Genomic DNA, 13,737 nt, shown 5'->3' with positions numbered 1-13,737 from the left:
TAAATCAGTGCAATGGATACAAATATGTACTGCAAATGGCACCATTTTCAAACCAAGGGTACATGACCTATCTCTGAATATTGAATTTCTACATTTTTATTCAGAAGTTGGTTTTCCACATTTGGACCAACTTATTTTCATTATCCCTAAGTAAGCCTACTTTGATTCTTTAACAGTTATTTTATAATCAAATAGAGCCAGCCAGCCCTGATTCATGGATTCTGATGTTGCTAGGATACACAGTTTGGTATTCGATGAAAGTATATCACTTCAAAGGGGAAGACTTTCAAAGTGTCCTAGAAAATGACACTCCCATCTTCCACCAGGGAAGACAGATCCAATCCTAGAGCTTCTCAGAAGCTCACAGACTGCAGGATTGGCCTCCCCAAGCTTTGAAATCATCCTTTCTGGTGGGCTGTTCAATTGCTAAAGCTAGTCAGGTTAGTCTTAAAGCAAGGAACACACGTATTTATAATAAAACATGTTTTCATGTTTGTTTTACAGTGAAGAGAAAAAAACCCAGAACCCCCAGATTTTATGTACTTTGAAAATATATTTAAAAACATTAAAAATTCTATATTTAAAACATATATTATATGTTAATTAGTACACTTAAATAGAACTTGTATTTACAATAGGCTTCTGATGCGGTTAAGTTTTAATGCCAATTTTTTCAATAACATAATTATATAAATATACTAAAATACAATAAATAGTTTTTTTGTTGTTGTTTTACATGGTGAATAATATCTTTACCATAAAGAGAACAAGGCCACAGACATTTACTTACATTTTCAATGGGAATCACCATAAAAAAGCAACAGGCCTGCTGCCATGCATGAAACACTTCTGCCACAAAGAGACCACAGCAAAACTTTAAAAAACAAAACAAAACCGAACACAAACGAACATCAAAAGAGAGAGATTTTAACAAAATAAATCTTAGGTCAACATAAACCACCAAGCATGTGACTATGATGTATCTTACTGGGTAAGAGACAGCCACTGACCACACAATTGCTGAATGTCCCTTCTGAAACCGCTTAACAAATTAGGTCCTGGCAATCCTTCGAGATTGTGATGGGGACTTTCTGTTTTTTAATTTTGTCCCTCAAAAGGAAGCTGCAAAAAGTTAACATACAGCAGATCTTTCTTTCAAGCATTCTTACATGTTGAAAATGATTACAGAGATAATATTTTCAAATAGCACAAAACCAAACCTATGCTACAAAAAGTCTTCTTTCTTTGAAAGACAGGTATTGGGATGATGTTGTAAAAGATGGGCTAGCTCCAAATGAAAGACTGAACAAATAGGCGTTATTTGCTGATGTTATCTTTGTTCCCTGGGTCACAGTGGACATACTGTTCTGCTTATCCCTCACCCTGTTAAGATGCAGCAATTGCTCAAAGCTTTCTGATACTCAAGGACACCATTCCAGGTGGTGACCACTAACATTTCCAGGCTTGAAATGGGCTGAATGGGTGAATGGGTTTAACTGGTTTTCACTGGAATCCATTTTTCCCAGAACTAGTATTCCAGGCTCCCAACTTGACTGCTCCTAGCCCAAATGGCAGACGTGAGGCAGGGACAATATTCATGAATAGACAGGATGGGCAGGAGGTTGCTGTGGCCTTCACTGGGGAGCAAATTTTGTCAGCTCTGTCCTGGCTGCCTCCACTGAGCAAGGCAACTTCAAGCCCTGGGGTCTAAGATGTCCAGACACCCACCTTCCCAATATCTTGTCTCTGGACAAGATTTTCATGATTTTTCTATTGGTCCCCTGATCATTTGGCCTGAGTTTTTTGTTTGTTTGTGTTCCTGTTCCCTTTCCCCTTACCAAAAGTTCTCAAAAGATAAAACCCTGGTTTCCTCAAGTCTAATTTCAAAGCAATAAGTGTTCATGTAGCAAACAGCTTCTCTCTCATTGCATAATCTCATGATCACAAATGCCACATTTTGGCTCCAAAACTGCTCCAGGCTAATCCAACTTCATGCAAAATTATCCAGAGTTGGGATGGAGGGCATAAGTTGGCTTAAGTGTGGTCCTACAGTTGAGAACCTCTTGAGCAGTTAGATAATGTAGGCACTTAAAGCGGGAGGTCCAACCAACTTGACACATGTCCTTCCAGGGCCATCTGAAGGGTCCTTCAGAGGTCTTTCTTTGGAATGTCTCAAGTACCATTCCTCACCTCCACCTAGACATTGGGAGGGCCACTCAGAAATTCTTCCTGCACTACCAGAAAATGACTCATCAGCTCCACAGAGCCTCCACATAGCTGCTTAGTATCTATTTCACTGGCAATGTAGATTCCTGCGCCAACCTAGGTATTTCTAGGTTCATACAGAACTCTACCTTTTGCTTGCAAGACATTTTGAAGCCTTACCATGAATTTTTTAAGCCTTACCATGATTTATTCAAATGTTTACACCCTTCATAATAAAAGATCTTTATTATTTTTTGGTTTTTTTCTTTGCTTTTCTTTTTCTCTCCTAAAAAAGATAAATAAATCACTGTTCTCCATGCTTATATGAGTGCCATGATGTGACACAATTTGTCCACGTATTCACAGCAGTGGTAAAATATTCCAGAGCGCGCAACTAATTTTTCTTTCTTAAGATAAAAACAAAACAAAGAGGGGACCAAAGGGGGAGGGGGGGAAAGAATGTGCTCTAAGCAAACATAGGTTTTTCTAACAAAAGAAGCTTCCCCTGATCAACACCCTGAAGGGTGAGCCAGGGGCCTGGAGGTGTATATGGGACGTGGCGTGAGAGTGTTTTTTTTGTTCAGTTGCCTTAATTTTTATTCACTTTCCAGTCATCTGATTGATATTGCAAACATCTTTACAACTTATAAATATATCTTTTATCAACCAGAATATATACTGAAAGAATTCTTTCCCCATCCCTACTCCCTGTGGGAACTTAAACAAAACAAAACAAACAAAAAAAGAAACACAAAACAAACAAAAATATACCCCCCCATCCCCCAGCCCCTAAAGCCAGTAAAGCAATGACAACAGCACCTTGACATTGTTTTAATTCCAACGCTATCAGAAGTTAAAAGCAGTAAAACAGATATAGTACTAACAAGAACGAAGATACTTACTGTCTAAAATGTAAACGGAATGTTTTGGTTCAAATTTTTGTTGTGTGTGTGTTTTGTTTTGTTTTGTTTTTTTTGTCTGTTTTCTGAAAGAGGACAGTTTATTATCAATTCACAATTAAAGCAGCATGCAATTTATTCTTATTTTTTTTTTAACTTTTTATGTTTCAATTCTTGGCAACGGCAACAAACCACAACATTATCGAGGAATGTAATGCAAACTTTTTTTTTCAAAGTTGTGCGCAAATGACTGTTTCCCTTCTGGTCATGGATATGTCCAATAAATAGATTGTAGAACCACTGTACTGTATAAACTTCATTTATACATGCAGTTCATAAAATTATTTTTTTCTTAACTGAATAATTTACCCTGTTATGTATATATACAAATAGATAATTTTTGTCTCAATATAATCTATACAACATAAATCCACTATCTTCCCCTTTTAATGGTCAATGTACATACACAGGAAGTGTCTATCCTTATGAATCGCCAGCCAATTCTCTTTTTGCTATCCATGGTAAGGGCCCTCACGTACGACTGGGTAGTTCGGCACTGGGAATTCCAATGCCTCTTGTCTATGCCCCTGCATCCTTCCTTCGTGTAACCCATGGGATTGCACTTGGTCTCGTAGAAGTACTGCTTCAGTTGGCCTTTCGAAACAGGGACTTTTTCCAGGACTGTGACCGTCCCGCCCGACATGTCCACTGCAGTCTTTTTGTCCGCTGCCGTGACCCACTCACTAATACTGTCACACACGCTCAGCTCCCCACGGCGGGCAGGGTCAGAGTGGCGCCGGACCCTCATAGACATGTTTGCAGCATCCAGGTAATTTTTGTATTCCTCAAGCAGAAAGAGAAGAGGAGGCTCCAAAGGCACTTGGCTACTAAGCATCACCCTGGAAGAGTACAAGTCCGCGTCCTTAGTGTTTTCTTCGTGAGGCCGAACTTTCTGGTCCTCATCCAACAGCTCTTCTATCACGTGTTCAAAAGTGTCAGCCAACGACGACGTCAGGCCTCTGGAACCTGCCTTGGGCCCATTCATGCTCTCCAGAGTCCCATGGGTCCGCACACCTGGGTAGGCCAAGCCGCCTTGTCCTCGGACATTCACTTCCTTCATGGGGGCAGCCTTCATGCAACCGAAGTATGAAATAACCATAGTAAGGAAAAGGATGGTCATCACTCTTCTCACCTGGTGGAACTGTCAGGAGAAAACAGAAACAAGACACAAAACTGGTTAGGCAGGAAGACAGTGTGGCCCATCTGACTGTAATTCAGGCCATTCTGCAGGGTCAAGGATTTCTACGTCTTGGGGATAAAGTCCAGCTGTTCCTGACACTAATCAATGTCAGGAGTGTGCTATATGTGATTTCAAATAAAGCAGAGACCACGCAGTGTTGCCCCCACTCCAAGATTTAGCCTGTAAACCTGAGATGAGATGGCTTCTGAGCAAGTGAAAAAATTGTGGTTTCAAGTTCTCTTCCTTCCTCCCACTTTAGCAGCTTTGTAAGTTTAATTTTTAATGATCTCTGCTTATACTGTCACAAGAAACACAAAATCAGAAATGTTACTAAGCAACAACTCCAAGTGTAATAGTAATTTTTTTCAAGTTAGCAACATGGTCCTTTGCAGGAATGTGTGACAGGCACAGCCGTGGCCTGAGGGGTCTGATGGGCCATTCTAGCTATGTGAAGTCTAGGCATGATTAGCACAATAAAACAGCAGGGGAGCTGTAAGGAACCCTTCCAGTGACTTTTTCCCTCTCCCACAGAGATCTGTTATAGCAAAAGAAGAAAGATAATTTCATGAGCCATCCTGGTTTCCAGGTAAGGACACCAAAGGCCATGGAGGACTTGCCTCATGTTGTGCAGAAAGTTTATATCAGAACTTGGGGCTCCTAGCTCCACTGTGCTTTCTACTATACCTGGGTGGTCATAACTGAAAATGTTTTGCTTATTTCCAAACAGAAATAATTTTCTACATGTTAATTTTAATTATGTGCCCATGCCTGGGGCGGACACATGAAACTGATGTGTCTGTTTAAGAGAAAACTGACAAAGTCAGCATTAAAAAGCCAATTTAGGTCAATTTCAAATGCCTCCCACACGCAGCTTCCATGTTTATCTCCGTCAATCCTCCAAAACCCTTCAGCCCTTGGCTTTTGCTGACTAAGACACAGACCTAGCTAAGAAAACTCAACTTCTTTTTTTATTGGTCCTTGTGTATGTGTGTGTCTGTGTACACGCGTGTGTGTGTGAGAGAGCTCTGAGTTTATCAGACCTTTAAAATGCTGAGTGGAATTTAACACATTTTGGAAGAAGCAGCTAGGGCTTCTTTTTGTGCTTTTGAAGTTTCCTGGGAAGTCCCTTAACAGCATACCACAAAATTAATCTCTTCCTGTTTGCCAGAGGGTTGCTCTACTATAAATTTGGCTCTACATCTACAGGCATGCTCTAGGAAGCCAATTAGAATGGATGAACAAGCAAAAAGAAAACATACCTATGGACCAAGCCAAGGTTGCCGTCAGGTGGTGAAGGACTTCAGAGTCACTTACCTGAAGCACCGGGTCCCTTAGTAGTAAAGACTAGTATCTTCAGCCCTAACATGCTTACTTTATTCCTGCTTCTCAGTTCTGGGGCATGGACTTACTAAAAGATACATGCATGCCACAGTGATTATGCTGTGCTAGTAAGCAGGAAACTGGACTGTGTCTCTGCCCATGAAGTATCACTGAATGCAAAGGCAACCTACCTCCAGTCAATAGGTCAGAATGTACAAATGACAGAAAACTCTGATATGGAAAATCAATATTTCTGTTTTCTCCTTTTGTAAGAGATTACATTTTCTACCACTCAGAGACTTTACTGCCATCCCTAAATGCAAACTAATGTCCTTCAGATTCACTCTAGCTTTGCATGAATAGCAAGAGTGCTCAGAATGGCTCAGATTGCACCGTGGTCTGAGAATAGGAAGGGCAAATTGGTTTGAATAAAATACAGATGTCCATTCTGCTAATATTTAAACCTTTGTGAATGTTCTGGATTTTGCACTATCAAAGACAAGGATCCTCCAAGGAAAATTCTATTCCTGGAAGATAGATCATTGAATGTAAAATCTTTCTCCTAACCTTCCCAGTCCGATTTAAAACAATTCAAGGGGGCACATCCCACTTAGGTCAAGGACAGGATATACATTTGGAATACCATAGCCATCATGTCAGACTGCTGGACATTTTCTGTGATTAGCTATCTTTTAACAACATATTTCATCAAATCTAGGATACCAACATTGTAAAACACAGTATTTTATGTACTCCTATGAAAGAAAAAAATGCAGCCAAACTATTGCTTTATCACTTAGAAGTTGTATTGTATACTTACCAAAATAATTCTTTTATACTTATTTGGACACATCATATGCGACTTTTGTGCATACGTAAAACAGAAAAATAAGTGAAGTAAATTACGCAATGACAACTATGTAGTGATGAACATATAATAGCTAAAGAAAAACAAGATGACATTCACTGTAAGATATAGCCAACTTGGGCGATATTAACATATGAAAAAAGGTACACTCAGAATCAATGAAATATATTAAAGCATTTACTAAGTGCCCATGCTAACTGCTTAAAATGGTCCAAATCAATGAGGCTTTTTTTTTTTTTTTGAGACAGAGTCTCACTATGTCGCGGTCAGCAGAGTGCCAATGGCATTACAGCTCACAGCAATCTCAAACTCTTGGGCTTAAGTGATTCCCTTTCCTCAGCCTCCCGAGTAGCTGGGATGACAGGTGTCCACCACAATACCTGGCCATTTTTTGGTTGCAGTTCTCATCGTTGTTTAGCAGGCATGGGCAGGGTTCGAACTTGCCACCGTTGATGTATGTGGCTGGCACCCGACTCACTCAGCTACAGGCGCCGAGCCCAAGTCAATAAGGCATCTTAAGCTACAGAGCTGGAAAATTGTTCTGTTGTTACTACTATAGTAAGGAGTCTTTTTTTTAAATTTCAGATTAATATGAGGATGCAGACAATTAGGTTACACTGTTTGTGTTTGTTAGTTAAAATCCAAGTTGTAGTTGTGCCCCCCACGCAGGAGGTGTGCCACATACCCTTACATTGTGCCAACTAGGTGAGAGCACACCCATTTCTCTTTCTTTTCCCTTTCCCTTCTTCTTCTCCCCAAGCCCTGCTTGAGTTTAATTGTTTTTTTTCTCTTACATGGGCGTGTATTTATTTGTCTACTTGTTTCATGTTAGTATTGAGTACACTGGATACTTGCTTTTCCATTCTTGTGATACTTTACTAAGTAGAATGTTCTCTGACTCAGTAAGGGTCTTTTAATGATACCAATACTTGGCTTCAAGAAGTTTACCTTTCCCTGGTCTTGTTTATCTCTTTATTAATAACTTTTTGATTAGAAAGGCAATTAATACTTTATATAACATTTTCTCATTAGATCCACAAGCAAATATTTCAGAGGAACAATTAAGATCTGAGTCCAAACATGAGCTTTCATTCTAAAGTCCAAACGTGGGAATTAGAACTGAGCATGTGTATGGAATTATGAATTAACTAAATAGTGATAAAGTCCAATCCAACATCTCCAGCTCTGCTCTCTTAGCAGCACTTCTGCAGATATAACTGCTACTCACTTATAAGGCCTTGAAATCAAGTAGATCCAACATCAAACTCAATATCTTTTGTCAGAACAATGGTGCCTACTACTTTTTCTGTTCCAAACAAGCCAGGCATAAACCAGAAAATTTGGAATCAAGTTTAATAACATATTTCTTGCATAACCTTCAAATCTAATCAGTCAAGATGTCCTGCTAATTCTTCCTTCAAAACACTTCTCCTTGTCCATCTTTTTCCCTCCAACTCATTGCCACCAGCTGGGCTTAAGCCCTCACAATCTCATTTTGTAACTACAACATCCCCCTGCTGTACTGGACACCCCTTCTGCTCCATTTCACTCTGACCATTGCCTCCTAACTAATCAACCCCTCTCATATTATTTATTCTCTCACACAAAAACTTGAGATGGCTTTTTTTTGTTCCATTGGATCAAATCTAACCTCTTCTATCTGGTATTAAACACCCTCCAAAATATGGCCTCACCCTTCTTAGCTAACTTTCTCTTCTTACTCAATGCTTCATTTTCTCATATTACTCAACGCTTTATCATTTCTGCTCTAATCAGGCCAGAGCCCTATACACTCTAATGCCTGGAAGTGACTTGTCCCGTTCTTCTAGCAAACTCTTCTCTGTCTCTCTTTCCTGGGTAAATCTTGCTCATCCTTCATGACCCAGTTCAAGCATCAAGCCACCTTCTCTAATTATCCCAACACATATGACCTTCCTTCTCTGCAATTCCACATTATATCTTATTTAGTACTGTATTCCCTACTTATTAATTAACTGTATTCATGAATTATAGTCAGTTGTCAGTTGGAAGAGGGATCAGTTGGAAGCTCTTTGAGGGAATGAATCATGTCTGATCCCCTGTAATGCTTAACACAGGGAAATGTAATCGTAATAATAGGTAGAAAACTAACAGATTTATTAAACTACGAAAAAATACAGTTCTGACATAATTTTTATGGGAAGTCTTTTCATCTGGAAAGCATTCATGAACTCGGTGAAATTCTATAGGTTAGGCTATATTGACCCCAAATTATAAGCTGGAAGGAATGTGACAGCAACTGTCAGCCAGGAGCAAGAGTGCCTTCTTGAGTACCCTGAATAGGGTAAAACTTTACTTGAATAATTAAAAAGCAAATTACACTTCAATATACTAACTGTCCTACTCCTTCCTACTGCATTTCTAACAGATCAATAGAAGACTCGGAAAATAGGCGGTGGTAGTAATAATAACAATAATAATATTAAAATTTAGAGTTTTCAGTCTGTTAACTTCCTTTTTTATTCTGCTAAGTTCATCGATTAGTAATTTGCATATACTATATTAGAAAATCATAAAAGATTAAATGAAAGCTTCCATGATAATTCTTCATCTTCAACCTTCAGATGAGGGTTTATTACACAAAAGATAAAGAGTCTGTGCAATATGCTAAGTAGATCATTAGTCTATATGTCTATTTATCCTTCATGTACCCATTGGTGCTAATTCTGTTCCAAGGCTTAAAACAATCAACTCAACCACATGTATAAAATGGTAGGAAGGTTTTCTCAGCTCCACTCTCAGAAAATTCAATAAAGTACATATGACTAAAAAAAATTAATGAAGTTGATATAAAGTTTAGTTCTAAGCATCACTCAAAAGTCTTAAACATTCAATCGGAATAATGTCCATGACAACATGGTCTCTTTACATTTGTCTAAGAAACTACAGAACATTCACAAGCATCAATTAATTTCATTTTTACAAGGAGACAGGATGGGTATCATTATCTCTATTACACAGATGAGGCAATTACACTTCAGACAGGTTGAGTAACCTGTCAAATGTCATGAAGCTAGTAGGTCACCTGTCTCCTGATCCAAGCTTTTACCATCAGTACATGCTGCCATTTTTAGAACATTAACTGCAGAGAGGACAGAAGCTATGACAATGAGGGAGCTAATAAAATGTGGGCACAGTTTCCTGAAGTTATGTGTATCCTGAAGCCCAGCTTTCTGAAGGCAGCACCATTAAGATACTACTTCATAGGACTGAATTAATCATGACCTCCACAACCCTTCAAGTTCAAAGTTTGACTACTTTGGTGTGTGGAATTTCAGATAATATAGTCTTCTTCTAAGAGAAAACTGCAAAAATTTTGGCTTATTAGGATGAAGTTTCTGTGGCCAAAGCTGAGAAGGGGGAACTAAACAATAGTATAGAAAATTCAGACATACAGGGAAAAAAATGCAAAGTTTTGTTTGTTCGCCACCCCTTTGGGTTTAAATACAATTTAAAGATATGACAGCTCATTTTAGACAGTTCTGTAAGCAACAGTAATAATGGTAATGTTGAAGAAATTATTAACTAATATTTAATTTCTAACATAAATGATGTAACCTATTAAGCGACCACCTTAAAGAAATTTTACAAATCAGTAAAAATCTTTAATTTGCATCCAGTTCACTGCATCCATACATTAGCCCTCCTTTTATTTATTCACCATAAGAACTGAAGTTTACCTTTCCAGTCTTATAGTCTAGGAGGGAGGCAGAGCATTTATTTAAACAGAATATAAAGGTAGAAACAGTCCAGGAAAGGCATGAACAACATTTTGTAAAGAGAAAAAAGTTAGAGTACGAAGGGATGTTTTGTGAAGATTGGAAGAGTTTGCGCATAACCAGAAAAGGTCCAAGTGAGTGAATGGCAGCTTGATTAACATCACAGAAATGGGAAGGCATGGAGTGCTGTCTGGGGAGAAGACTTGGAATAGTAATAGTGAGAATTAAGATCAAACGATTGCCAGATTTGGGAAGGCTCTGAAGGTACGCTAAAGAGTCTGGATGTCAGCGTATGGCTCCTGAAGAACCAATGAGAGTTTCTGTGCAGGGGAATGTTGCAAGAAGACCAGTTTACCACCATGAGCAGGGTTTGAAAGAATGATAGACTGGAAAAAACTAATTGACTGATTTTAGTCTTAGTGACTACTGAACTTTAAAAACAAATAGTAGTCATATGAGGTCAGACAGTTAAGTTCACAAACTCATCCTAGAAAAAGTGCTCTATACCTCCTTGCTGAATATCGCTATGGTCACCTTTGCAGTACTCCCCTCGAGAAGCTACGCACTCACACCAGGGCATGGCCTTTTTCTAGGATGAGTTCAAAACTAATTTTCAGACCTCATACAACAACAGCTCTGATGACTATTCTAGTGAAAGAGTTCCAAAATTGCTTTGAAGGATGAACTAGGTGCTGGTGTTGGTGTAAAGCTTCCTAAGGGGAGTACTTCAAAGTTGACCATAGTGATATTTAGCAGTTTATGTATGTAGTGCTTTTTCTAGGACTAGTTCATGAATTTAATTGTCCAACCTCATATAAGAGTGGAGTTAAAGGCCTGAATATATCTTTTAAATTAATCATCAATGAATCAATTATAAGTTTAGAAGCTGAAGTGAGGTGCAAAAAGGAAAGTAGTTAGAGAGAAGTGTGCAGAGTTGAGTAGCTGTGACCGTCAGTGACATCTAGGTTGGCAGAAGAACGGGACAGAGGTAGAGGGGAGGTGAGATGACAAACTTTCATTCCAGTTCTAATTACACTGAACTTTGATTCTATGTTCAGCACTTTTAATTCAAAGATCTCCAAACACTTTGCAAATATTAAGTAATTAAGACTCATAGGACCCTAGAGGTGCAGGTAACTATAATTATCCCCATTTCATACAGAAGGAAAGAGGACCTGAGTTTTTAATCAACTCCTCCACTCACTGTGGTTCCCCTGATAGAATAAGGTCAGAATTCTAGGTTCCCAAGAAAACCGGGTCTTAAACCACAGGGACTGGTTTGTTCTATTTCTCTACATTATTTTCCCATTACATATATATTGCTTAGATAAGAAGACAAAGCAAACAAATAAAAAACCACTACCACAAAAATCCCTATACAAATTCCTCAAAGAAAATAATAGTTGAAATCCATAAATAAAATGAAAAAAAAAATGTAATGAACATTACAGATACTCACCTACTTATCTGGATGGCCATTCAATTAAAAATAAATATTTTAACATGATTGCAAGAGGGACTTTACCTAACAATTGCAGTCAGTGTAACTGGCTTATTGTACCCTCAATGAATCCCCAACAATAAAAAAAAAAAAAAGAAAAAAAAAATAAATATTTTAGTAAATAATATCTGGTATAATTAATAATGCAGATAATAAAAAGCTCTGAAGGAAGTATCTTCTTTTTTTTTTTTTGTTAAGTAGGCCCAGGCCAGGTTCAAACCTGCCACCCTTGGTACACAGGGCCAGCACTCTACTGGCACTCAGCCAAGAAGGACCTTTAAAAATGTAGTTTCTAACCATAATGTGGTCTATATCTTAGATGAGAATATCTCAAATCATTACCTACAAAATGCAATCTTTCATAGCAGAGGATCCTCTGCTTCCCTGGTACACCCATGGTGTTACATGAAACTTGCAGACATTATTTAAAGTCACTAAGAATGCCAGAGAGATTGCTGATTCTTAATTCACATCCAGAGTAATGCGCACTTGTAACTTCCATGAGGAAAAAAAAAAAAACTGTATATTATCCTGAATCATTAATTTGATGGATATATTTACATGCATCTTTGATAGAAAGCATCTCCCAGTATTCCCCAATCTATCACTGAAAAAATAAGACTTTTGCTAGTGGCAGGAGGTCTAGCCTTCTGCAAGAGAAAAACTAGACCCCATGCTCTCTAAGGATAGGCACTAAGTATTCTCCCTTAAATTACCACCTAGAGCAGCATTTCTCAACCTGTGGATCATGACTCTTTTGGACTATATTAAAGGTTCGTGGCATTAGGAAGGTTGAGAACCACTGACCTAGAGGAATTTATATAGTACCCTGCATAAACTAGGCTCCCCCAACACACTGAATATTACCAGCACCACTCTGTGCTGGTAATATCTGCCCACTATTTGGGAAGGTGCAATTAAAATATGAGCAGGATGTCTTAAAGTGAGCTGAAATGTCATGAATTTGGAATAAGGGATAAATAATGTCCAGCACAAGGACCAGACCTGGGCAGAAAATATCCTACCTGGCATACTGACCCCAGGGCCTGCTGCCACCATCCAACGTGTTCTAAGTGCTTCCGCCATTATTTCCTAAACTACTTGTTCTCCTATAATTGATGGCATCTCCCCGAAAGCTAGAGTCATCCCAAACTGCCAGTCTCACCTGGACCTTGCCCTCCTCCTCTGCCTGTCACAGAGACCCTGTGTCAATGGCACACACCTCTAGTCTATAATTCAGAAGCCTTAGCATTAAGCATACTCAAGCCACTCGCATATCAAGTGAGATTATCTGAAAATGCTTTATAATATACTTTAAATCTACTATTTTTTATTTTATAGGACCCAAATGGCAGTTGACATTGAATTAAAAAGTTAAACCTCTTTAATTAGGATTCAGTTTTCTTTAGAATTTCAGGTCAGATGTGTTACAAAATTCACTAAAATTTAGATTTAACAATGTTCTAACTATTGAGTTATCAAAAGCAAGGTATTATTTATCAAATTCCCATATGTGGTAAATGATGACATTAATTAAGTAGATAATTAATTACAAGTGTTTCCAAGAATTTTTCAATGACCCTCTCCCTATGAAGAACCTGGAAAAATTATAAAATAAGCATCACATTTAATGACAGGTATCCTATGCAAGTGCAAGCATAATTGGCCTCCCTGATCACAACTTCTGCGAAATAATGCCGGGAACAATTTCCTAGAAGATCATAACTTTGGAAACCAGTGAATATAGAGCTAGAAAAACAAATGTCATTGTAACACAGGCATTTGCACTGTACTTCCATACCCATAAAGACTTTGGAATTTATGGAAAATTTTCAAGTATGAATTTAATTTTATGCAACCTAAAGTCTGAAACTTGAGAGAGTTTTTTGAGCGCTACATTTATAAGTAAAGTGTACTAATGCAATTCAAATTTGTTACTTAAAAAA

The 13,737-nt window shown here is 38.3% G+C and overlaps 1 protein-coding gene across 6 annotated transcripts in view; it reads right to left on the bottom strand.

The window, feature by feature from the left end:
• Positions 1 to 533: 533 nt before the first annotated feature.
• Positions 534 to 13,737, bottom strand: part of BDNF (brain derived neurotrophic factor) — a 56,495-nt gene continuing 43,291 nt past the window's right edge. For all 6 annotated transcript variants that reach the window (XM_053561997.1, XM_053561998.1, XM_053562000.1 and 3 more), the window contains one exon: positions 534 to 4,305. In XM_053561997.1, the coding sequence (XP_053417972.1) occupies positions 3,538 to 4,305 (768 nt within the window). In that variant the 3' untranslated portion in view covers positions 534 to 3,537. The remainder of the gene's footprint in view (positions 4,306 to 13,737) is intronic.

This window comes from Nycticebus coucang, chromosome 14, assembly GCF_027406575.1.
Source record: "Nycticebus coucang isolate mNycCou1 chromosome 14, mNycCou1.pri, whole genome shotgun sequence".
In the NCBI taxonomy this organism is placed as follows: Eukaryota; Metazoa; Chordata; class Mammalia; order Primates; family Lorisidae; genus Nycticebus; species Nycticebus coucang.
This window is presented reverse-complemented; position numbering and strand designations above follow the sequence as displayed.